The 25,492-nt window shown below is 39.5% G+C and overlaps 1 protein-coding gene across 1 annotated transcript in view; it reads right to left on the reverse strand.

Annotated features, from left to right (window-relative positions):
• Positions 1–1,844: 1,844 nt before the first annotated feature.
• The window catches only part of sptlc2 (serine palmitoyltransferase, long chain base subunit 2), a 40,349-nt gene continuing 16,701 nt past the window's right edge, over positions 1,845–25,492 (reverse strand). Inside the window, exons 3-12 of the mRNA XM_002938869.5 lie at positions 24,618–24,772; positions 19,387–19,535; positions 18,658–18,782; positions 18,463–18,556; positions 17,305–17,410; positions 16,931–17,150; positions 14,384–14,510; positions 5,128–5,263; positions 4,355–4,484; positions 1,845–3,319 (exon numbers count right to left, since the gene is read on the reverse strand). Of these exons, the coding sequence (XP_002938915.2) occupies positions 3,200–3,319; positions 4,355–4,484; positions 5,128–5,263; positions 14,384–14,510; positions 16,931–17,150; positions 17,305–17,410; positions 18,463–18,556; positions 18,658–18,782; positions 19,387–19,535; positions 24,618–24,772 (1,362 nt within the window). The 3' untranslated portion in view covers positions 1,845–3,199. The remainder of the gene's footprint in view (positions 3,320–4,354; positions 4,485–5,127; positions 5,264–14,383; positions 14,511–16,930; positions 17,151–17,304; positions 17,411–18,462; positions 18,557–18,657; positions 18,783–19,386; positions 19,536–24,617; positions 24,773–25,492) is intronic.

A 25,492-nucleotide genomic window follows, 5' to 3' on the forward strand; every position in this document is an offset into this window, starting at 1 on the left:
AAAAAACTCAGCTGTTACCTTCTGGAGCACTAAGACATTATTTTGCCCAGTCCTGCGCTTAAGGGCAAATGCCCATACCTGATGCACTCTTACCTTCCAGTTTGTGCCTGTATGTTACCCAAACACTCAGATTGTAAGCTCTACGGGGCAGGGACCTCCTTCCTACTGTGTCTCATACCACATGGCACTTATATATATATATATACATATATGTATTTATTTATTATATCACTTGTCCTCCCTGTGTGTAATTTTGTATTCTGTAAGACTGTACAGCGCTGCGTACCCTTGTGGCGCTTTATAAATAAAGTTATACATACATACATACATACATACTACCACAGATGTGGTTTGAAGTGGGTGCAGTTTAAAAAGGGGAGTGGTCAAAACTGGCTTCCTATATTGGCCCTCCACCATGTAGGTCAAAAAAATTCTGGCCCTCGGTACCACAAAAGTTGAACAGCACTGATATAGAGTGTGCTATTTTGAAATAGTTTGGTCATTATTTTTATTTTCTCTAACATACTAGAAGTTAACTTAAAGGACTGCTGGCCTGCAGAAGGCTCTGCTTGGAGTAAAAGCTTATGCCTAGAAGCTAGCACTTTAAAATTTTAGCTGTAATAACTTTGATGCTTAGATGCAAAAAGTTAAAACAATGTCCCATGTTGTGACATGTAGAATTTGTGAAAAGTCAAAAAACAAAACAAATATTTTGATTTTCACTCCCCACAACACCAATAATTTGCATACATACCAATCCTTTCTTTAAAACACTGAATTTGTTAGTAATTTAATAATCCAATTTAGATAGGACAGTTCCTTATCAGTTTATCAAAGCACCGAGTAAAGATTTTCATACCATATCCCATATTATAATACAGAACAAACGGGCTTCTACTCTTGAGATAGGTCAACAGTAGTGATAAGCAAATCTGTCCCTTTTAGCTTCACCGGAAAGTTCACAAAACTCCTTTTTGCGTTCATTGGAGTCTATGGGTATTTTTTTGTGGCAAAACCTACTAAAAAATTTCACTCATCACTAGTTGATGGTAAACTGCACTAAATGGATTAAGTATATATATATTAATCTCCCCGTGTGCCAGAGCCCTAAAGGGACACTCGTGAACTTTATTTCTAAATTACACTGTTTACATAGCAAATAATTCACTCTACCTTTTTAAAAAAAATTCTTGAACCAACCAATTAATTTATTTAGTTGTATTATTGTTGTACAGACAGCCAACTCTGCATTGTGCCTGAATATGAGCAAGCGCAACACATTAGAACTGCTTTCAGATAACCTATTGCTTCTCCTACCTCCTGTAACTGGAGGAGTCCAGACTTGGATTTCTTACTATTCTGATATCTACTGGGAGCTGCCATCTTGCTACCTTCCCATTGTTCTGCTGATAGGCTGCTGATAGGCTGCTGGGAGGGGAGTGATATCACTCTAACTTGCAGCTCAGCAGTAAAGTGTAAGTTTATAAGAGCACAGGTCACATGGCTCATGGCACTCAGGAAATAAAGAATATGGCTAGCCCCATGTGAAATTTCAAAATTGAATATAAAAAAAAAAATCTGTAAATGTTTTCAAAAATAGATTTCAATGCAGGATTCTGCTGGAGAAGCTCTATTAACTGATGCGTTTTGAAAAAAACATGTTTCCCATGACAGTATTCCTCGAATACATGGGAGAGGAACATCAGGCAACAGAGCTTAGATTGTACTTCCATGAACACTGCTCTAACAATTCCTTCTTTTCCTCCAGAAAGAGAATGCATGTTTTTTTTACTATAAATTAATTACAAGTTCAACTTTAACATATCAATTCTGGTAAAATAAAACACAAAAAATAATTTGATTTTTATTTTTTTAGCAGCTTACAATCTCACAAATCAGATATTTCACTTTGACTTGTGTGCCATAACATCCATAACATACTGTTTATAAGAGCTGGAGCATTAACAAGAAGTTTTTTCAAAACCATTACCAAAAAGTAATGAACATAAAAAACAGTAAAGTATTATCACATAAAAGGGACATACAAGTCTGCATTCTTTCGGATCAGTTTCTTTGAACGTCATACCAAAAACATACACATTAAGGCCATTTCAGAGATTCAGGTGGGCTCAGATTAGCTGAGCAAGGGATTTTCTGTAGTAGCTTGTTTCGGAACCAGCGGAATGTACATTTAAAAAAAAGTCCACATTAGCAAACATTAGAAACATTATATTTGCACAAGTAAACATCAGAACTCATATCATCCAATCAGAACTTACAGTGGCCAAGAAAAGCCATTCTATTCATACATTTGCATATTATCTGATCTCACCAAAGATTGGTCTGATATTGTAGCCTGTAATTTTACTATGTATTTTAGGCTTCCAAGGTGTCTAATTGCTATTCATATATTTATATGTAGGTTCTCTTTTTCTTAAGGATGGGCAGAGAAAAAGCTTTGCTTATTTTGTAATTCCAGACAGCAATCTGTATAGTCCAGGATGTTTTAGAAAAAGTAAGCCTACCCTTCAGTCTGCAGTGCCTATTAATTCCCCCAATATGGATCTCATTAAACAGTACGCAGATACATTGGTCATGGCAGAAAGTACCAAGCATGATTTCAAAAACAGCTATCCAGCCAATCTGTGCCAGAATACTACTGACCGCTGTGGTATTGCAAACCCCAGTCCTACAGACAGCATATTAATTAGCACCTATGCTGTTTTTAACATTTTCAAATTAAAGCATTCCAAGAGCGGGTACAGCAACTCACTGCTAACAGCTCTGGCAGAGGTAAGGTTAAAAGGTGTTTAAAATGAAAAAGACAGAAGGAATCACCAGTTTGAGAGTTATGCTATATCTCAATACTTTGTGCAAGTATGTTACATACATATGAGTGTAAGGTTGAGTAGCTGCCTATAAATCTTATCCACAGTGCTGAAGGTTAGTGTGAGGAAGACCTCAAGCTTAATGATGTGGAGTTTTCACTGGTCCCGTTTCCAAATAAATAATAGAAAAAAGGTAAATATCTATAAAACGGCACCTCCTCTCCATCCAAGAAATAATCAAAGACAGAGGTTTACAGGAGGAGAGATCGTAGTTGCCCTCCCAGCATTGGAATGGCTGGCAAGGTCTATAAATATTCTAAGTGTCCTGTTAGTTGGCACAGTTTCCCTCCCCCTCACTTCTCCATCAGATATTAATCCTCAGTCTCCTCGTATGTGGTTTCATCAAAAGGTCGGTCCAGTAAAGGTACAAAATGATGACGGGAATATTTTAGTTGCAGGAGATCTCCCACCTCATTAATCTCTCTCAGGGCCTGCAAAATAAAAGAGAGACCTTGTTACATGGTAGAACGGCTGTGTTAGTAATTGCACGTGAGATGTGTTCAGATGCAACAGTAATGAGAGAAGTGCCTTTACATGTAAGGCCTCACCTTGAGTATGCGGTGCAGTTTTGGGCTCCAGTCCTTAAGAAGGATATTAATGAGCTGGAGAGAGTGCAGAGACGTGCAACTAAACTGGTAAAGGGGATGGAAGATTTAAGCTATGAGGTGAGACTGTCGAGGTTGGGGTTGTTTTCTCTGGAAAAGAGGCGCTTGCGAGGGGACATGATTACTCTGTACAAGTACATTAGAGGGGATTATAGGCAGTTGGGGGGATGTTCTTTTTTCCCATAAAAACAATCAACGCACCAGAGGTCACCCTTTTAGATTAGAGGAACGGAGCTTCCATTTGAAGCAGCGTAGGTGGTTTTTCACGGTGAGGGCAGTGAGGTTGTGGAATGCTCTTCCTAGTGATGTGGTAATGGCAGATTCTGTTAATGCCTTTAAGAGGGGCCTGGATGAGTTCTTGATCAATCAGAATATCCAAGGCTATTGTGATACTAATATCTACAGTTAGTACTAGTGGTTGTATATATAGTGTATGTATGTGAGTGTATAGATTGGTAGGTGTGGGTTAGGTGTGCTGGGTTTACTTGGATGGGTTGAACTTGATGGACACTGGTCTTTTTTCAACCCTATGTAACTATGTAACATGTGGCCAAAGAAATTAAAAAAAAAAAAAAGAGAGAAATATATCTTGCAGGGAATACAGCTTAATACCAACCACTCGTACTATTTTTTTTAAAAATTACCAAACTGTTTCAAAATAGATTACCAGTTTACCATGATGGGGTCATCAACCAACCTGCCAACATCCAATCAATATGGCCAAAAGGTACGAATATCACTGCCTTCCAAGTGCCATCCTTTAAATGTTACCAGTTTGCTTTAAGCATAACAACATGTACAGGATGGAGGCCAATACATGGGAGCACACAACAGAGCTTGCAGAGGACAAAGAGAACTCACCGCATCAAGCATCTCCTTTGTGTGGGCAGCAGATACACAGAATCGAGCTCTGGATTCAATTATTGGAGTTGCTGGGAATCCCACCACCACTACCCCAATATTTCTCTTCAGCATTTCTCTGCCAAATGCACTGTGAAAGAAAAGATATGAATAAAGGACAAACTGTGCAACTAGACATCAGTTACCATTTATAAAAAGTTTTTTTTGTTTTTTTTTTTTAAATTATTTTTGATCATTTTTGGTTGAGGAAACCCAGGGTGGGATACCAATAATCAGTATGGGTAGGTTGCTGGCACTGGTTGATAACAAGTGGTCTGTGGATATATATTTTTTTTTTGTATTTCAACAAGATCTTTATTGTTGTATACAGAGCAATTGTAACAGCATTGTTGTTCCATAATATATAAAATTATTAACAATTTTGTAGCATAAATTGTCCCAATCTGTCTGTGGATATATTATTACCATTTAGACATGCAAAGTAGTATAACACATTACAAATGTCCATCAGTAATTTATATAAAAGTCTGTGCAAAACTTGTGCAAAACTTTGACAGGCTGAAGCACCAATGTAAACAGTATCACCAACATACTGAAGGCAGAGGGATAAACATGGGGTGTTTGGTTGAATAATAAAAGGTTTAATATGTTGATAGTATAAAGTAAAGTCCTATTTTTAATAAAGTGCTAGTCTCGCAAAAAGTGTGCTTTAGCATCACAAGCTGTAATACAATGTAATATATTTTTACACAGAAACAATCACCAATACTCACCCAATCTTGGCTGGCATATACAACATAAGAGGTACCACTGGGGAGTCACTGTTCCCATAAATGATAAATCCCATCTCAGTAAGTCGGCGGCGAAAATACCTTGTGTTCTCGGCCAGCTGTTCCACACGTTTCTGACCTGTGTAGAAAGAATAAGAACCTAGGATTATTATGTGCAGTTTAAGAAGCAATTTTTATTTTGTCTTTTAACACCCTGTAATTTCAACATGTTCATAACACTGTCTTTATATACAGGTATGGGACTCATTATCCAGAAACCCGTTCTCTTGAAAGTGCCACATTTTAAAAAAGAATTTCCTTTTTCTCTGTTATTATAAGACAGTAGCATAAAATTAATCATTATTGGAGCCAAAACAAACCTGGGTGTAAATATTTTTTTTTGTAGACTTAAGGTTGGGAGATCTAAATTATGGAAAGACCTATTATCCAGAAAAGCCAAGATTCCGAGCATTCTGGATAACAGGTCCCATACTGGTGTATGCTAGTTCTGTATGATAAAAAAGGAACTATGAACAGTTTCTTAAACCCTTCAAAGTTAGTGGCCCATGGGCCAAACTTGCCCCTCCAAGAGACACTTTTCTGTCTTCTTGTTAGGATAGTTCAACACAAGAGGGGGGATATCAAGAGGCCAGATAGCCTGAGAGACAATAGTAGTTTAAGGCAATACCAAACTACAAATCGAGTAATTTATAGAAGGTGGGGTGGGAGAGTAATGAAAATACTCTGTATATCTTTCCATTATAATTTTTCCCTGTCACAGCAAGGAAGCAAGAAATAAAAATACTCTTTCACTTTGGTGCCACATTTCCAGGTGTCTCATGTTTGGTACTTGGAAATATTTCAGGTCATCTGGCCTTTCATCAGTGCTGAAAATTCAGAACTGTCCAATCAATGAAGCAATCAATATCCATGGTATAGCTATATGTCAGAATCCTCTGGCTATCATCATTACGTAAATTAAGGCCAACTTTTCAGTCTGGTTTGACTAAGTTGGCCATACACGCACCGATAATATCGTACAAAACCTCGTTTTGTGCGATATTCGGTGCATGTATGGCAAGTCGGTGAGTCGACCGATATCACAGGAGGCTGCTGATATTGGTCGACTCGCCGATCGGGTGGGTTAGAAGATTTTGATCGGGTGCCATAGAAGGCACCTGAGTAAAATCTGCCTTCAGAGCTGAATCGGCAGAAGGAGGTAGAAATCCTATTGTTTCTACCTCCATATCAGCCGTTTCAGCCCTGAACGTTAGTGGCCGATTGGAAAGATCTTTCGTGCAACCAAAGACAAAAATCGCCACGTGTGTGGCCACCTTTAAACACACGTACACACAACTGACCACAGCAAGCTCTGTAAGGCATCAATGCTAACACACTATACCAGTGGAATGATTATTTGTGCCACTAGCAATAATTGCAGGAATAATCAGCCAGAAGGACAAACAATAAAATACCTTTATGTATTCACTTAAATAACTAAAAAACTATAAATAAAACAATAAATAAATGTTATAATTTAAACACTATTTATTGCTTTATACATATTGCCTCTACTAAACTCTGGTATGAGTATAAAATTAAATAGAGAGGGAATTAATTATCATGTTTTTATTTAATTAAACCACCAGCAACACAAACTTATGCCTCTATCTCACATTCTACCTGTGCATCTGCCTTTCTACAAAGAAGTGTGTTATTATTTCTCTGCAATTTAACCTAAGCTGGCCAAATATTGAAGGTGGGCAATACTGGATCACTCTGAACCAGCTGGACTGGATCACACTGACAGGGTACAGGCTGTCAGGTGTGAATGCACCCCTTGTCCAGATGGGATTTTTAAACCTGCCCAATCCACATCAAGTACGCCTGTCTCAGGGCCTCATACAAGGGCCGATAAGCTACCGACTTGATCTGTCTGCAGCCTGTGCATAGCCATCTTTAGGCACACCTGCCTTTAAGCCTAGTGCACATGCTGTGTACATGACTAGCTGTACCCCCATGCCATTCTCTTACCACACTCTAAAATGTGTGCTCATGTAGCGCACCCAACAAACTGCAGATTACACAGAATTTTTTTTTTTTGCAGACAATTAAATACTTGTGCAACCTCCCGCCCACTACAGTTTGTGAGCAAAAGTGTAGACAAAAGATAGTATTAGTGTGTTGGACTCAAGTCTGCCCTTTTCTCTCCTTCACCTGGCACACGTAGTTTAGCTTCTCTCTCTTACACCAGCCACATGTATGTCTACATTTCTCTCACCAGCTACAGAACCGTGTACCACTGGCACCCATACACTGGTTTCCAACCTGTTTTGCAATGTATATCTGCCTTTGGCTCTCACCTGCACTAATGCATATGTGCTACTTTTTTCCAGCCCATGTCTCCCAGCTCACATGCAGCCTCAGCCTCCCCGCCAGCAGGCCTCTGCTTCACCCCCACAAAGAAATCCGATACTATTTTCTCTCCGCTTATTACAGACTTGGCTTCATTTTCCTCCTGAATCCTGTCCTTCTAAATGGCATCTCTCTCGTAAATAAAACCAGATGTTTACAGTTAGAGGCAGAAAGTAGGGGGGAGAGGAGGAGCCCATATAGAAGTGAGCTGGAGGAGGAGATGAGGCACAAGGTGTCACAGATGTTGCAGCCTCATTGCTTGCACAGTCCTTTTATGTTGTGGAGACAGAGAAGGGCGCCAGACAAGGACAAGGCAGACACATCAGGGCACTGCTTGGCCCTTAGTCACACTTATGCTTAACCCTTTCAGAATAAAAGTAGACTCTGTGATGAATCATTCTGTAAATCTAGACAAGTTTTTTTAGCTTATTTAAAGATTCCTATGAAAGTGCTTCAAGATGTCTTTTAAATAAACAAGCTGGTGTATTTCTAGCTGCTGATAGATTCAAATTATTTAACATCTTTGTACTAATACTACTTTACCACATATACCACTTAAGCAGAAACACTGTTTTTACTTCTTAGGGTTTTGGCACACGGGGAGATTAGTCGCCCGCGAACAAATCTCCCTTGTCACGGGCAAGTAATCTCCCCGAAGTTGCCATCCCACCGGCGAACGGTGGCGCGATTTTGGCAAATCGTCGAAAATGCCTCGCGAGGCAACTTCGGCGATTTGCCGAAATCGCCTTTGCAGCGTGTACCATCCCGCCGGTGGGATGGTAGTTCGGGGAGATTAGTCGCCTGTGACAAGGGAGATTTGTTCGCGGGCGACTAATCTCCCCCTGTGCCAGAGACCTTAGAGCAGCTTAGTATGTATGAAATCTATTATTCCAAAATAGTTATCAAGAAAGATTTGAAATACCATTTCCCATTTCAACAGATATCTTTAACCAATTCTTTTTTCTCCTCCATACATCCCCATTGATTAGGTTAGCTGGCTTCTGATAAAACTGATCATTGTCTCTATGAATACCAAAGAGACCTTAGATCGTAAGCTCCACTGGGCCAGGGACTGATGCGTCTGACCTAAAAACTGATGTAAAATACTGCAGATTATGTCCCCTCAAATTAATGAAGAGTAAGGCTATTCCATTATTTTTTCCTATTGATTTACCTAGGGGAAACATTTGCACGCATTTTAGAATTGTCAAAGGGTTGTCACTGCCCTCAATGGCATGCTTTCCACAATCACTTTGTGGCTCCTATTTTGTTTATAATCCAATTACAAGAAGTAAAAAGAGGCATTGTGTAATAATCTGGGGGCACTGCTTGCGGCCACTAAGAAATTCCAGAATACTATTCTGTCCAAAGAAATTAAAGCTAGAGTTAAATTACTTAATTACTTGATTCATATATATTAAAGAATATATGAAGTCAGTGAATAGCTCCATGACCATATTAAGGCACAAACCTAAAAACAATGTCTGCACCCTCTGTCCTAAATTTTATTTAGTGGTGCTATGGAACAATATTTACAGAGCCAGACACAAACAAACCATAAACCTGATGTACAGGAAGGGTGTGTGTATTATTCACTATACATCTTAAATTATTTGCTGTGCCTTTCTCAAGACAGTATTATCCAGGTGCACTTGCTGCTCAGGCGATTGTTTCTCAGACAAACATCTTCCAACAAGTCCACCTGCGTGTTCAGGCAATTGCTGGTGAAAGCAATAGGGAACAATGGCCTGCAATAATTTCAAACATTGGAGCAGCAAAACACTCACAATCTTGCAGCGTGCCATTGCCCTAAAGGTATATTGCCAGAAATAAAATAGAGACAGGAACATGAATATCTCGAAATATACTTTTTCATGCAAACACAACAAGTCAGCATTTCAGAAATAAACTAAATAACAATTTCTCAAAACTGATACTTTGTTTTCAGCTATAAGCAAACACTTATTCTGGCAACAGTATCCCTTGACTGGAACTGATGGAATCTATTATTCAGAAACACATATCTATAAAGTTCCAATATATAAGAATATATTCCATAGGCTTCTAATGCAGCAAAAAGAGAACAAATTCCATAAAGATACCAGAAAGCCTGCAAAAGTACCCTACAGTTTTCCCCAGCCAAGAAAAAATGTCATGTTGCAAAAAAAAATGTACAATATAGGACACAATACAGCATTCATTTAAAGACAAACTAACTCTATCACTGATAATTGAGGTGACAATTTTTTTTGTAAATCGGTCCCCCAATCTTCCTGAGTAGTTTTAGCCACTGGGGAAATCAGGTGTGTGCCCTTTCATTATTAGAAAATATTCAGAGTGACTGACAGCACTGCTCCCATAACTTCAAAAAGATGAATGCAGGGATGTTTTCTTCCCTTCCTTCCTTTATTTTTTACTCCTTTTTGCTTTTCTGAATTTCAGATTTTCTCCTAGCTGCCAAAGGAATAAATAGGTTTTCTTTTGCAGGCAACTGCTGAACCTGGAATTAATTTCTTTACATCTGCATGTCAAACAGTAAACTGAACAAAGAGGCTTCATACTCAGTCAAGGGGAAATGCTTCCAAGATGGAAGATAGCATGATTTTTTTACAGTCAGGAAAACACCACTGGATATTGGCCCTCTCTTTCACTCATAAGCAAACTACACAACAGGTAGTCACAGTGAATATGTCAAGCAACAGCAGTCTTGATTTTGAAATAAAAGCACTGAACACATATGTTACACTGTACTTTGTGAGAAACAACCTTTACTCTTCTTGTAAGGCATTCTATTAGGTATTGGGATATTGTTGGTGGGATTTGCTTCGATTTAACCACGAAAAGCATTAGTGAGACTGGACACTGATGCTGAAGATCAAACTTTGTTCACAGTAGGTGTTTCAGTTCATCCCACAGGATGTGCATTTGGATTAAGGTCAGGACTCTGTACAGGCCGGTCAAGTACTTCCACTACCATCTGCAGACCCATTCAGTATGGACTTTACGTTGTGCAGGAAGCCATTATTGTGCTGAAACAGAAGAGAGCCTTCCACAATACACAGAACTATAAAATATGTTACTGTATATTGTAAGGATAACTACGCTTCAAGATATCAATATGCATTAAAAGTTACCTATACGTTTTTCACTTTTAGGGCTGCTACTGTTACTTTAAATTACTTAACCCAACTGTTTTGCCAACCTGACTGTCAGTTATAGCTTCTAATGCCAACAGGCTTCTGCGGCACAGATATGGCAGTCCCCTCATAGAGGAACATGGGGGGTCAGATAGGTAATGTAAAAGCATTGGGTAAATACTTTTAAGGCAAAATTATATATAACACAAAAAGACAATGTTATGATAGATGTAAAAAAAGGTTCTGGTATTAGTATTTCTTTAAGCTCATGTCTAGCAGCTTGGTTGGCTCCTTATAAATGTGTTAATAATATAGCACATATTATCATATAAAACATGTGGTAATAATATAACGTATATTATCACATAAAACAGTCTTTCGCAAAAGTAAAGGGTTAAATACCCTAATATGATCTAGGCATCTGATGTGGAACAAAATGAACAGCCGTTAGATACTGCACCCTTCCCCTCTCACACACTTTATCACATCCAGATGTGAGCAGAGCGGGTGAAGAGAGCAAGAAGAAATCTGATCAAATATCCCAATAGTCCTTTGATCCCTCCACAATGTTTTGAATCCCTGGCTGAGCAAGCTCTTCTCCGCCCCACCTATCTCCCCAGGGGGCAGGTTAGCTCTCAATGTTTATTGTATAGTGTAAATCATTCTGTGCTGCATATCCTTCAGTCTTCCCCCTCACTGAGAAATCACATGAGACTAAGTCCCAACAATGACAATGTGACAATCTTTTGCACAAACAATACAGATTATGTTTGGTATGTATTATGCACGGAACAGACAACCTAGCTGATGTTTTAGAACCATCATAGTAGTACAGCGTATGAAGAGAGTCCAATATGTCAGGCTTTATACACACATATACATACATATACTATATACATATTATGGATATGGGCCAAATATTTGGATCAACCTGGTAGTGGTCACCTTAAGGTGGCTATATCAGTGAAAGATCCACAGGTTTGGCGACCTTTGAATCCAGTAATTGGAAAAAAAAAAATGAAATTAAAAAATTTGCTGCCATTTCATGTAAAAAAATGAAAAATGGTGTGGAATGGAAAGGTTTAACACACACAATGGATGTTGAAATACAAATATGCTGTTAAAATAGACTGAAGAAAGAATAAAATGCAAGCAGACAATATGCAGTAGCTTTAGGAAAACTGGCCAGAAGTTATGGAATACTTTATTAATATTTCAGTTCTCAAGGTAAAATCTTTTTGACATCTCATTGTTGCACAGGGTTACGGAGTGCTCCCAGCTGGATAAAAGAATTGCAACCATATAACATGTGGCCCAGTACTAGTATCCGTTTCCAACCATTTACTGTGAAGGGCTGAAAAGCAAATGTGCTGGTTAATAACCCACAGGAACTACAATGGAAGGGCTGATGACTGAGAATTCAGAATCAGTCTATTCAGGTTCTAGCATTGTCCTCAAGGATCTGGGTACGCTGTATGTGTTTACCTGCCTGCTGGGTGAACCATGATGAGGAAAGCAAGGATTGTACCACCTGAACAAATTATTTTTAGATTTCTGTAAAAAGATGTGCTCTTTGATTGCAGCAGGGATGCGACTTTGGGGAGCCCAGCCACCCCACCAAAAAAATTTTCAGGTCAACACCCTCATAAAATCATAACGCAAGCACCCAAAATCTGGCATGCATCATGGGTCATCCTCCACCTCCTCATGGGGGCCCCCTGTCTCCCCAGTGCCCTTGTAGTCTGTGCCTTTATAGTTAGGCTAGTGGTTTGTATTACCTACATTTCACCTGCTTTACAGAGATGCTGAATTTCATCATATCATTCATTTATATAGCGTTACACAGTGCCGTACATTAAATTATAGCAGGGGTTTTATAATTATGCAACAAGGGTTACAGAACAGAAATGGGATCCGAGGGCCATACAAGTTACAATTGTGATTTTTCCCGACACTATTAGTCGTGGCAAAGATCGTTCTTTTTCAAGCTGAATCATCAGATATGCAGGTAGAAGCAAAAGAATTCTACCTCTATCTGACGATTCAGCATTAATGTGTTTGATAGTTTTCCATCCTGTCCAATCGGCAAGATGACCGATAGCCAAGGCTTTTGCCTTTTGTAAGATATCATAGAAAAGCTTATATGCTGGTGCTCAAATGTGAGCATTACAGTATTCTAAACTAGCAGTCAAACGTTATTTAAAGAGAAATTATTTCAAATTTTGCACTATTTATAAATGCTACAGTGATAAATCACAGTCTCACACTGGTATCTTTGTGTATTTGTACACACAACCTCTTGCATTCCAACAGCTCTCCATGCCACTTATATTCAATAGATGTTATCCATATAGTCAGCCTACAGAATACCAGTAACGCCTGCACATTCAATAAACAAATTCAAGCAGCTATGCATATCAGTAAAATCAAAGTAAATTGATCCAGCAGGCCCTGGGCCAAACAAATCATACTTTGCAGAATTCTCTACCAATATACCATGTGTGGGGGGGGGGGGGGTAAATGTGGGTGACCCTAACAGCATTCAAAGAGTTTAAACTTTATATTGCACACTCTACTATTATTGTAAGAAGATATTCAATCAAATGCAGGTAAGTTCACAAACCAAATACAGATTCAAGGGCTACATGTTTCTTCCTAAGATATGCAAACACTGTAGGAGTCCTGGGAAGCAACCAAGATATTCTTCTAAAATGTAGAATGTATCACAGAATACCCTGTATGCTAAAGCTGACCTGCTGGGTTTAATCAGATCCCAACTTCAGACCAGATTCATGCTTGTTAGGCTCATCAGTGTAGAGTTCCTACTGCTTTGCATACAATAAAGAAAGGGTATTCCTAATTCTAAACAAATTTTCCAAATTTCACTTAAGCAAATAGACTGATCCTTATTTTACATACCAGTTTGCTCATCATGTTGGCTAGAAATGGGCTTTATTCTTAACTATGGAGGATTATAGTCTATTTCTAGCCACTTTGAGCCTCTCTGACATGGTGCTGCCCTTTCATGCCATATAACCCTTTCATGGGATGCTACCTTCTAAAGTGATACTAACAACTCTAAATTAATGACAGCACTGAATTCATGATGTTGAATATTCTTCCCATATTGCCACTGAGTTCATTAAAAAAACAGAAGGTGACCCCTTATCTGACACTCTTTTCTCCTGCTTGCCAGATGTGACCAGCTTTGCCACGCAGAAAGCGCTAATATATTCTGAATTCAGTCCCTCCTGTCTGCCAAATGAAATAGGTTGTTTGGTAAAGTTTTGGCAGAAAGTTTGCCAAAGGATGGGCACTTCTCATTGGAAGGGGGAGAAAAAAAAGGAAAAGTTGCTGGAAAATTGCCAGGAGTGAATTTAATCACAGTAATCCAATCCTGCTATTAGTTTATTGCTGAATGGATCTTACATGTGATATACTATCAACAATAAAATCCAGCCATAAGTGGGAAATAAAAAGAGATAATACAAATAATGATGTTTGTTTTTGTGTGTAGGTAATACGGTTCCTTGTAAAACATTCAGACTCAACGAAATTTTGATCTCTGTAATATTTTTGTTTAAAAGCATTAAATGAGTTAGTTTTTTAGTGCGACATTGTTTTATGTTTGAAAACTCAAACCTAAAACAAAATACTCAAACTGCACACATTACATAGTAAAATATGGTAGTCTGTGATTTACTTACCTAAAGTAGTTCCGTCCTCTCCCATAATACATTTCATAGAGCTTATGATTTGTTGTACCACTGGCAGTGACATAGAAGTGGCATATGCAGCGCTGTGAGAGTGAGCCCGAAGGTATTCAATGAGAACCTGGCAAATATAAGAGTCAAGGGCTTATAATCACAGAGGTCATAAAATAACTGATCCTAGGTAGATTATACATTTATAGATACAAAGTCAACCCATCAGCCAAGTAATAATTTAAAACAAGAACTAGTGCTTATAATTAAACAAATATGGTATTATATCATAGTATACAGTGCTTTGCTAAAGTATTCACTTCCCTTGGCATTTTTCATGTTTTGTTGCCTCGAAACCTGTAATTAAAATGGATTGTGTTGAGTGTTTGCACCATTCTATTTACAGAACATGCCTACAACTTTGAAGATGTATATACCTTCTTATTTTCAGCGTAATGGCTTTTTTTCTGGCCACTCTTCCATAATGCCCAGCTCTATGGAGTGTACGGCTTATTGTGGTCCTATAGACAGATACTGCAGTCTTTGCTGTGGAACTCTGCAACTCCTTTGTAGTTACCTTTAGTCTCTGTGCTGCCTCTCTGGTTAATGCCCTCCTTGCCTGGTCTGTGAGTTTTGGTGGGCGGCCCTCTCTTGGCAGGTTTGTTATGGTACCATGTTCTTTTCATTTGAAGATGATGGATTTGATGGTGCTCTGGGGCAGTGCTGTCCAACTGGCGGCCCGCGACCCCCCTCTGTGTGGCCCCCCACCTGTCTGGCTGCTTTGATGGCTTACTCTTGTGTAAGATCTAAATGGTATCAGTACTGTGATTAACTGCCCCCCCTGCATGGTTCTCACCTGAGATTCAGGCTGTAATCAGGCTGCATTGTTTAAATATGTAATCCCTTGTGTTGTTCACACCTTTTAATCTCTGCATTGTTCACCCCCTGTAGTGTTCACACCTCAGGCTCAGGCTGTAATCACCCCCATTGTTCCCCTGTTCACACCTCAGGAAGAGTAGAAACCCACAAATAATCCCTGCACACTACAAAAAGAACATATACTGAGGTGGTACTTCGATTAAAAAGTTTTTTAATATATAGTTATTGTGCAGACTGTAGCAGTCTGTGTGTGCCATACACACAAGCATCATAGGGCAAGCAGAGTATGGCACACACAGGCAGGGTAGGGAAGGCAAAGTATGGCACACACAGGCAGAGTATGGCACACACAGGCCAAGTATGGCACAAACCAGCCAAGAATGGCAAACACAGTGAAAGTATGGCACATGCAGGCAGGGAAGGCAGAGTATGGCACACACAGGCAGTGTAGGGCAGGCAGATTATGGCACACACAGGCCAAGTATGGCACAAACCAGCCAAGAATGGCACACACAGTGAAAGCATGGCACACAGGCAGGGTAGGGAAGGCAGAGTATGGCACACACAGGCAGGGTAGGGAAGGCAGAGTATGGCACACACAGACAGGGTAGGGCAGGCAGAGTATGGCACACACAGACAGGGTAGGGCAGGCAGAGTATGGCACACACAGACAGGGTAGGGCAGGCAGAGTATGGCACACACAGACAGGGTAGGGCAGGCAGAGTATGGCACACACAGGCAGGGTAGTGAAGGCAGAGTATGGCACACACAGGCAGGGTAGGGCAGGCAGAGTATGGCAGGTTTTTGCTGTACTACAACCATTAATATGGGTATGGTCATGTGATAACATGGGTGTGGTTTCAAGTGGGTGCAGTTTCAAAAAGGGGAGTGGTCAAAACTGGCTTCCATTATCGGCCCTCCACCACGTAGGTCGGAAAAATTCCGGCCCTCGGTACAACAGAAGTTGGACAGCACTGCTCTGGGGGATCCTCAAAGTTTTGGATATTATATATATATATATATATATATATATATATATATATATATATATATATATATATAACCCAACCCTGACTTGCATTTCTCAACAACTTTGTCCCTGACTTTGGAGAGCTCCTTGGTCTTCATGGTGTGATGCCTCTTGCTTAGTGAAGCCTCTGGGGCCTTTCAGAAAGGGTGTGTTTATACTGACACATCATGTGACACTTAGATTTCACACAGGTGGACTTCATTTTACTAATTATGCGACTATTGAAGGTAATTGCTTGCACCAGGACTTTTTAGGGGCTTCATGGCAAAGGAGGTGAATACATCTACACATGCCAATTTTCATTTTTCATTTCTTTTTTTATATATATTTTTATTATTTCATGTCACCAACTTAGACTATTTTATGCAGATCCATCACATAAAATAAGATTAAGAAACATTTAAATTATAGGTTGGAATGTATCTAAACCTAAAAAATGCCAAGGGTGGTGAATACTTTAGCAAAGCACTTTATGTACTGTATCCATGACCAAAGATTAACCCTACCCAGGAGTGGGTATATATAGCTTCTGCAAATACATCACATTATCTCAAAGTGCCTATGGAACAATTTTCCATAAGATATGGCAATATTATTAAGCAATAAACATTTAAGAGATCCTCTGAAAATCATTTAATTACCTTGCTGCCCCCGATATAGCCCCCAGCACTCCCAAAGCTCTTTGTGAAAGTTCCCATCATGATGTCCACATCTCTAGGGTCCAGACCAAAGTAATCAACTACACCACGACCATTGGGTCCCAAAGCCCCAATGCTATGTGCCTCATCCAAGTAGAGGTAGGCTTTGTACTTCTTCTTCAGAGCAATAACCTCAGGCAGTCTGACTATGGAGCCCTCCATACTGAAAAAGTAATAGTAATTCAGTCTTTCCTTCTCCATATTCCCTCAGCAAGCATCTTACTCTTTTACCCACAGTTTCCACATACATCATGCAGCGCCATTCCGGCAATTTTCTAATTTACACACACCTCAAGTTTTTAATAACAGTTAATTACCTGTAGATTCCTTCAACCACAATAAGGATTTTCTTCCACGGCCGATGTGTTCGTGGTTGGCCCTGTACAATTGCATCTCTCAGCAGCTTTTCCAAACTTTGCATGTCTGCACACAGATACAGGACAAGAAATAATGACAACCAGTTCATGCCCAATATACAGTCATGTTAGGAGTACATCCCATAAGTTTTTCTTTTAAGATATGTTAAAATATCAATATTTGATATTTAAACAGTATATAAAGATAAAGGAGATATAAGTGAACAAAAAATTTAACTTTGCAATCATTCATTCATCAAAAAACACTCTTAGCACTAATATTGCCCCCTTTGGCAGAAACAACTGCAACAGAAACTTTGTATAAACCTTTTTCTAAAAGGAGAATAGTGACATCAATAGTGGTAAGCACTCGCTCTAGGTCCCATGATGGAATTCTAAGGTTCTAAGAGGGTTTCAGAGTCTTGCATGTTTCTCTTGGGCTAAACTTGCTGGAATGGGCAAGTTGCCAGTTGTTTGAAAACTTCAATAATTTTAGATGATCTTCTAAGTGGAATGACTGATGTGTATTATTTGGCAATTTTTTTTTAAAATCCCTTTTTAGACTCATACGCATCAATAAACTTCCTAAAGGCCTAAGGGCCATGGTAGATGGGGAGATTAGTTGCCCGCAACAAATCTCCTTGTTGTGGGTGACTAATCTCCCTGATATGCCATTCCACCGGCTTGAATGTAAATCGCCGGTGGGATGGCATACGCAGCGCTGCAATTTTCCCGAAATCACGGTAGTTGCCTTGAGAGGAAACTTTCGTAATTTCGGGGAAATCGCGGCGCCGCATATGCCATCCCACCGGCAATTTACATTCTCGCCAGTGGGATGGCATTTCGGGGAGATTAGTCGCCCGCGACAAGTGACCACCGTGTGCCAGAGCCCTAAGAGAGCTTTTCAACCTAGTTGTGAACTTGTTGTCACTCTGTTTATTTAAATGACACAAAATGTAAATAAAAACAAAATGTATTTGTTAAGATTGTATCACCTTTATCTGTCAATGTTGTTGACATTAATTTGATATTTATCTGTATGCTGAAAAAGTCAAACACTGACTTGGGGTGTAATGTTTGACATGACTGTATATACTGTAGTACAATGCTCTTACTCACTATTGTGCTTGAAAATACGAATGGTGGCGCCAGAGAGACGGGCTCCTAGTACCAGAGAGGAATGGTTCAGCTCATCGCTGAGGATTAAGCAGCCCTGGGAAAAAATTAGGTAAATTCACAAGCAGCTAATTTTTTTAAAAAAATTAAAAAATGAATTTGTCGGCCAAGTACACTAAATAAATAAATGCTACAAACCTTTCCAACCAGTGCTGGGATATTCATAGAATTTGTGGCAAAGCCCATTCCATATGTCATGGCAGCCTCCACACCAAGGAATCTTGCAACTAGATGCTCTAGCTCCTCATGTTTTTCCATATTTCCTATACCAGGACAGGCAGGTGGCGACAATGTAATTAATGCAAAACTATAACAACGAAGACATGCTGGAGTTTTGTTATGGCCAACAGGCTTAAGATAAGGCATGGAACCAACAAGAAACTACAGACAAAACACCACCTTTACATAAATGAAAATACATGATTCCGAACTTCCAAATATGTATTTTAAATTAAAAAAATTTAGAGGACATGTCATTTTGGTATCTTGAAGACTGAAAAACAGTCAATTTAAGTGTTATATTGTGTAACACAAGTCAAATCAGCATTTGATTACACTTAAATAATGCTATAAAGCAGTTTCCAACCTGTGTGTTTTTAGGTATTACCACTTGCAAATACCTGCACTTAACGGCTGTATATGCATAATGGGACTGTTACCTACACAAACACACAGAGAGATCAAACTTCCTTTACATCCATGCAACATGGACATGGTTAACACAAAATGAACATGAACAATGAATTCCAAGAAGGCAAAGGAGATTTCTACAGGTAAATTTAAGCACCGATACGATCATACCAATTAAAGCCAAACCTGTGAGCAATAATCAAAAAATCAGTAAATATGAAGAGCAACCTCACTTACCAATTTCTTGCCGAGTGCTGCACATTCCTGCTCCATACTGGTTCAGAGATTTTGCAGATGCATCAGCACAAAATCCAGTGTTCTGTGCAAATCCCAGATAGTTATAGGAGCCCATATTTATTACACCCTTAATCACTCTGCCTGTAAACCTGCAAAAAGAGGAAAGGAGAGTGAAAAGTGAGAAAAAGAACTTATCTTAGGAGCTCTGCAATACACTTTCTACCCCAAATATTTGAACCTAATTCTGATTTAAAATCCTTCTATTCATATTGTTTTTTCAGCACCAGTTTCCAAACTTGTACCATGGTCTTCCCATTATAAAAATAATATAATAATCTTCTATGGCAAAGTTGTGCTTTAGCAGGAGGATACAGGCAGTATTTCACTAAATTTGTTCTTGGCTGTGTGCAAGCTAAAAAAATAGTGTGCACAAAAATAAGGTTTCGTGTGCACAGAGATTTTGACAGCCCAGAAAAATAACTAAATGATGTGTTTTAAATCAAGCAGCTTAAAGGAACAGTAACACCAAAAAATCAAAGTGTAGAAAAGAAAATACATTATAATACACTGTTGCCCTGCACTGGAACAACTGGGGTGTTTGCCTCAAAAACCCTACTATAGTTTAAATAAATACCCTGCTGTGTAGTCATGGGGCAGCCATTCAAAGAAGAAAAGGCACAGAGCTTACAGAGCTTTTCTGTTATTGGCTATGTACCCTGTGCCTTTTCTCATTTTTTACAGTTTGAATGGCTGTCCCCATGGGTACACAGCAGTTTATTTATATAAACTATAGTAGGGTTACTGTAGCAAACACACCAGTTTGCCAGTGCAGGGCAACAGTACATTATATTTGAATTATATTTGGCCCTTTGTGACCCTCATCCTATAGAAGAGGGAGAGCATCATGCTTTTTTTGTTAACTTTAAATATTATCGCTCCAAATTGCTAACCCTAACAACAGCAAAATTTTGCTGGTTTAACATTCTCATAAAATTGCCGAACGTCAAGCACCAAATCATATTACTCTAATCTCATTTGCACACTTGTGGTACAGTGCATGGAATAGCTGCATAGTACTTTTATAGTGGAACTTGTACATTCCTAAATATATAACATGTCCCAGAAGGTGATATGGTGCCGCAGCTTAGTAATGAAGTTGTTAAAGGAGCTACTAATATATACATATGTGAGTATTCACTAGCCAACTGCAAATAACAATCTGGCCATGTTTTCTCTCTGGAAAAACAGCTGTGGATCACTTCATATTCTTTAAATAATGTCACAGGGGTGTGATTATCAGCTGAAAGCTCCTCAGGTATGAGCCCAACTATACAGGAACTGTATGTGCTGCACTAAAAAAATACAAAAAACCCCCCCCACAAAACTTAAGACAAAGTAATGTTTTTACTAGTTAAGATCCCTTTGGCATTCTGACAATGCGTTATACAAGTACCTATTATCTATAAACCTGTCATCAAGAAAACCATAAAATACAGTATTGCAATTTTCTATTCTATTTAACCAACTGTTCAATTTTTTATTGATTTGCCTTTTTTCTATAATAATTAGAGCAGTGATCCCCAACCAGTGGCTCGTGAGCAACATGTTGCTCCCCAACCCCTTGGGTGGTTGCTCTCCATGGCCTAAAATCAGGTGCCCATTTTTGAATTCCTGGTAAGAAGGGAAAGTTTTGGTTGCATAAAAACCAAGTAAAATGCCAAACAGCCTTTTCTAGGCTGCCAGTCCACATAGGGGCTATTAAGTAGCCAACTATAGCTCTTATTGGCACCCCCAGGAACCTTTTTCATGCTTGTGTTGCTTCCCAACACTTTTTCCATTTAAATGTGGCTCACGGGTATAAAAGGTTGGGGATCCCTGAATTAGAGAGTACCATATCGTAGGAACAACGTTCCTGTCTTTTTATTCCTAATAGTTACAAGTTTTTTTTAACAGCTTTAAATAAGAAAAAAAGGTTAATTACTGGGGAGGGGGGCAAAATATTCAGCACCCCCTTCCTGTCTTCTTTCCTCGTGATCGTGAGTCAACGCATGTACAGTAGTGTGAAAAAGCCAGTTTTTTGTTACAGTTCAGCTTATTACTGTACTGTGCAGGCAACAGAGACAGAAGGAAGAGAATCGCTCTCTCGCAGCTTCTCCTAAAAGGAGCACCAGCCTGGGGTATATAGTAAACAATTACAATCACTGGGAGGTGCCCCCCAGTGATTGTACCTTTTCTTTAAGGAATTTGAAGGTGTTTGAAACAGACGGTAAACCTGGTATCTGGAAAACCCCAGGTCCCAAGCTTTCCAGATAACAGCTCTATTAGAGGATTTAGTAAATATGTGAAACACAGGTTTTATGAATTTGGTGAACACTTTTTTGTAGTTACATTCAAATTAAGTAGAAAACAATTATGTGGATGGTATTGTCCCAAGTGAGTCAGATCCTAGTCAGTAGGTTTATATTCTGATCAGTAAAGTGGGCCCTCTGCTGGCAAGATTTAGAAAATAATCTTCAAAATAGCACTAAGTTGTTTTAATTTGCACCTAAGAAATTTAAAGCTATACAATTTACACTGGATATAAAATGTCTACAAACCCCTGCAAAATGGCAGTTTTTTGTTTAATAAAAAAAGAAACCGAAAACTTTATTGCAAAATCGATACAAAGACATCACAAAAATCTGGTTGCAAAAGTGTGCACACCCACTAAACAAATACTCGGTTGAAGCACAGCTCTCTTCAAGTCACCCCACAGATTTGCAATCGGACTAATGGAGAACTAAGCCCTAAAAACAAATATGGCTAGAAATGTAATATTTTATATGCTAAACTGACTGCACTAGCCATAACTTTCTGCATCTCTATAGTAGCAATAATATATTTGTCGTTACAGTTGACACGGGAGCTCCTCATCTCGGATTCTGTTAGAACTGTCCTGGACAGTGCATGTTCTCAGTGTGCTCTGGGCAGCGGTTGGGAAGCAGAGTTTAGGGGTCATCATAAATTATCAAGCAGATAATGAGGTTTGTCTGTCATATAAGCTGATGCTACAAGGCTGATAGTTGCACCGGTTTCAGTGCTGCCATGTTATGCAAACCCTAATTAATTAATAATCAGCCTTATATTGTGACATTTATATTCTATATATACAGTATATTGTGAGTGGGTCCCTAAGCTCAGTAACTGACAGCAGTACAGAGCATGTGCAGTGAATCAGCAGAAAAGAAGATGGGGAGCAACTTGGGCATCTTTAAAGGCACAGATCATTCCTGCTAATGGATTGTGGTTGCCTGGGGGTGGTACTGCTGCCAAAAACATAATGTACATTTCTAGCCTTTTTCTTTAGTTAAGCTTTAGTTCTCCTTTAAGTTCTGGGCTCCGGCTGGGCCGTTTCTGAACACTGATCCTCCTTTGGTGAAGCCAGTAGTTTTGGATCGTTGTCATACCTAAAGGTGAAGTTCCTCTTCATCTTCAGCTTCCTAGCAGATGCTTGAATGTTTTGTGACAAAATAGTCAAACTTGCAGCTATTCGTGATTTCATCCACCTTGACTGAAGCACCAGTTCCAGCTGAAGAAAAGCAACTCCAAAGCATGATGCTGCCTCCACTATGCATTACTGTGGGTATGGTGTTCTCATGATGATGTGCTCTGTTATTTCGGAACCAAAGACACCTTTTGAAATAATAGCCAAATGGTTCAACCTTGGTCTCATTAGACCATATCACATTTTCCACATGAATGAGGGAGACTAGTTATACCCTTTTGCAAAGTTTAGCCGAATTTGGATGCTTTTCTTTTTGAATAAAGGCTTAGTCTTGCTACCCTACCCCACAACCAAGACATATGAAGAACACGACTGATTGTTGTCACATGTAGGGAACAACCAGTACTCGCCAAGAAATCCTACAGCTCCTTTAATGTTGTAGTTGCTGAACTCTTGGTGGTCTCCCTGACCAGTTGTGTCCTTGTCTTCTCATTATTCTAGGAGAGACATCATGATCTTGCTACAGTCGCTGTCACCTGTCCTGATTGAAAGGGATCTCCTTATTGAAAGATATCAAAGTTCTTTGTGGACCAAGGCTTTTGGAGTCTGAGAACAAGAGGAATAATTCTACAGGAACAAGCAAACTTTATCTGAGCCACTTTAATTAATGATTAATCAGAGCCACTTTAATTAATGTCAGGAGCATACTAACTATTATTTGAGATGAGACTACATGTGATTGGCTGATTCTGAATGCAGCCACATCCTTGTTTATTAAAGGGTGTTCATAGTAATCAGGTTTTTGTAAAATGTTTGCATTATCTTCTTTCACTAAAATGTTTCTGATTTGCTTTCAACTTCTTTGCATAGATCCCAATTTTGCAATAAAGGTGGCATAAGGTGTAACAGGATTTATCTCAGTTTACTTTTTTATTAAACAAAAACCTGCCATTTTTCAGGAGTGTGTAAACTTTTAATATCCATATAAATATAATGTATTGTTACTCTTGGCTGGTTAAAATGGCATGTTTGCTTCACAGAGGCTTGAATATGGTTTCTATAAACAAGATGATGTGTAGCCAATCCAAGCTAGGCCAATAGACCATATATTTACATAGCAAAAGCATCAGATATGCCTCGTAGAATACAATAGTTTTAGTACTAAAGGTGGCCATACAAGAGCAGATTTAAAGAAGAAGGAAAGGCTAAGTCACTTGGGGGTGCCAAAATGTTAGGCACCCCCAAGTGACTTAGATCGCTTACCTTCTACCCCGGGCTGGTGCCCCTGTATGGAGAAAACAGCACCAGCCCGGGGTAGCAGCGATCGCTTCCTCCTTCCTCTCTCGCTGCGCGCGCATGCGCAGTAGAGTGAAAAGCCGAACTTTAACAGAGAAGTCGGCTTTTTCACTCTACTGCGCATGCGCCGGACTCGGAGTCTAGGGGAAAGGAAGGCGGAAGGAGGAAGCGCATCGCCCCAGGTGCCCCGGGCTGGTGCAGTTTTCTCCTAACAGGGGCACCAGCCCGGGGTACGAGGTAAGTGATTCAAGTCACTTGGGGGTGCTTAACATTTTAGCACCCCCAAGTGACTTAGCCTTTCCTTCCCCTTTAAGCTGCCAATTCGAGTCCTTTCTACCGATTCTGCAGCTCTTCCCTGGTCGATATATGGCAAAAAAATCAGCCTTGTGTCGATACATTAATGTAAATTAAATTTTTACCATGCTGATATAAAGCCTTAGGAAGAACTTACTTGAAGGTCCAGTTATAGTCATCAGTAAAGCGCTCCATGACGTCTATTCTCTCTCCCGGAACACTGCAAACTGGCCTGTTCCAGTTATCCCTAATCCGCATGTATAGATTTCTAGTGTAGAAATTCTCGAAGTCTTGATATAGCGGTACAAAGTCCTGCAATGCACCCCTCAGAAAGTCACATATAGTCCACAGCATCAGCTATGAAACTCAGCAACAATGTCTGCATGTTATCAGACTTCTACCACCTGCTACAATATTATTTAGTATTTATTAATTGTTTAAAGGGGATGTCAACCTTCATAAATTAACTTAAATAAAAAACTCTGATTATATTCCTCCAGCCCAATTATATTCCTCAAGTTACTCAGTGGGTGAAACTGTTTGAGACCATCGCACAAAATAAAGCTGGCCATACACGCACCGATATTATTGACAAAACCTTGTTTTGTACGATATTCGGTGAATGTATGGCTTCTCGAAGAGGCAATACAGGCAGTGGATATCGGTCGACTTATCAACCGGCCAGGTTAAGATTTTGATCAGGTGCCATTGAAGGCGCCCGAGCAAAACCTACGTTCAGGGCTGAATCACCCCCTATTTTGTTTCTACCTCCATATCTGATGATCCTGCCGTGAATGTCAGTGGAGGGTGGGAACAATCTTTCATGCGACCATTGCTATGTGTATGGCCACCTTAAGGGTGAAGGCACATGGAGCTACTTGTAGCAGCTACAAAAATAGACAATGCTGAGAATTACTGATAATTGTCCCTGTGTGTTTTAGTAGAGGCAATTCTCAGTATTGTCTATGCCAGGGTATTTTCTGGTGTTGTGTAGCCATGGACAAGCAGCTGCTACTGAGTAGCTCCGCATGT

Source organism: Xenopus tropicalis, chromosome 8 (genome assembly GCF_000004195.4).
Source record: "Xenopus tropicalis strain Nigerian chromosome 8, UCB_Xtro_10.0, whole genome shotgun sequence".
In the NCBI taxonomy this organism is placed as follows: Eukaryota; Metazoa; Chordata; class Amphibia; order Anura; family Pipidae; genus Xenopus; species Xenopus tropicalis.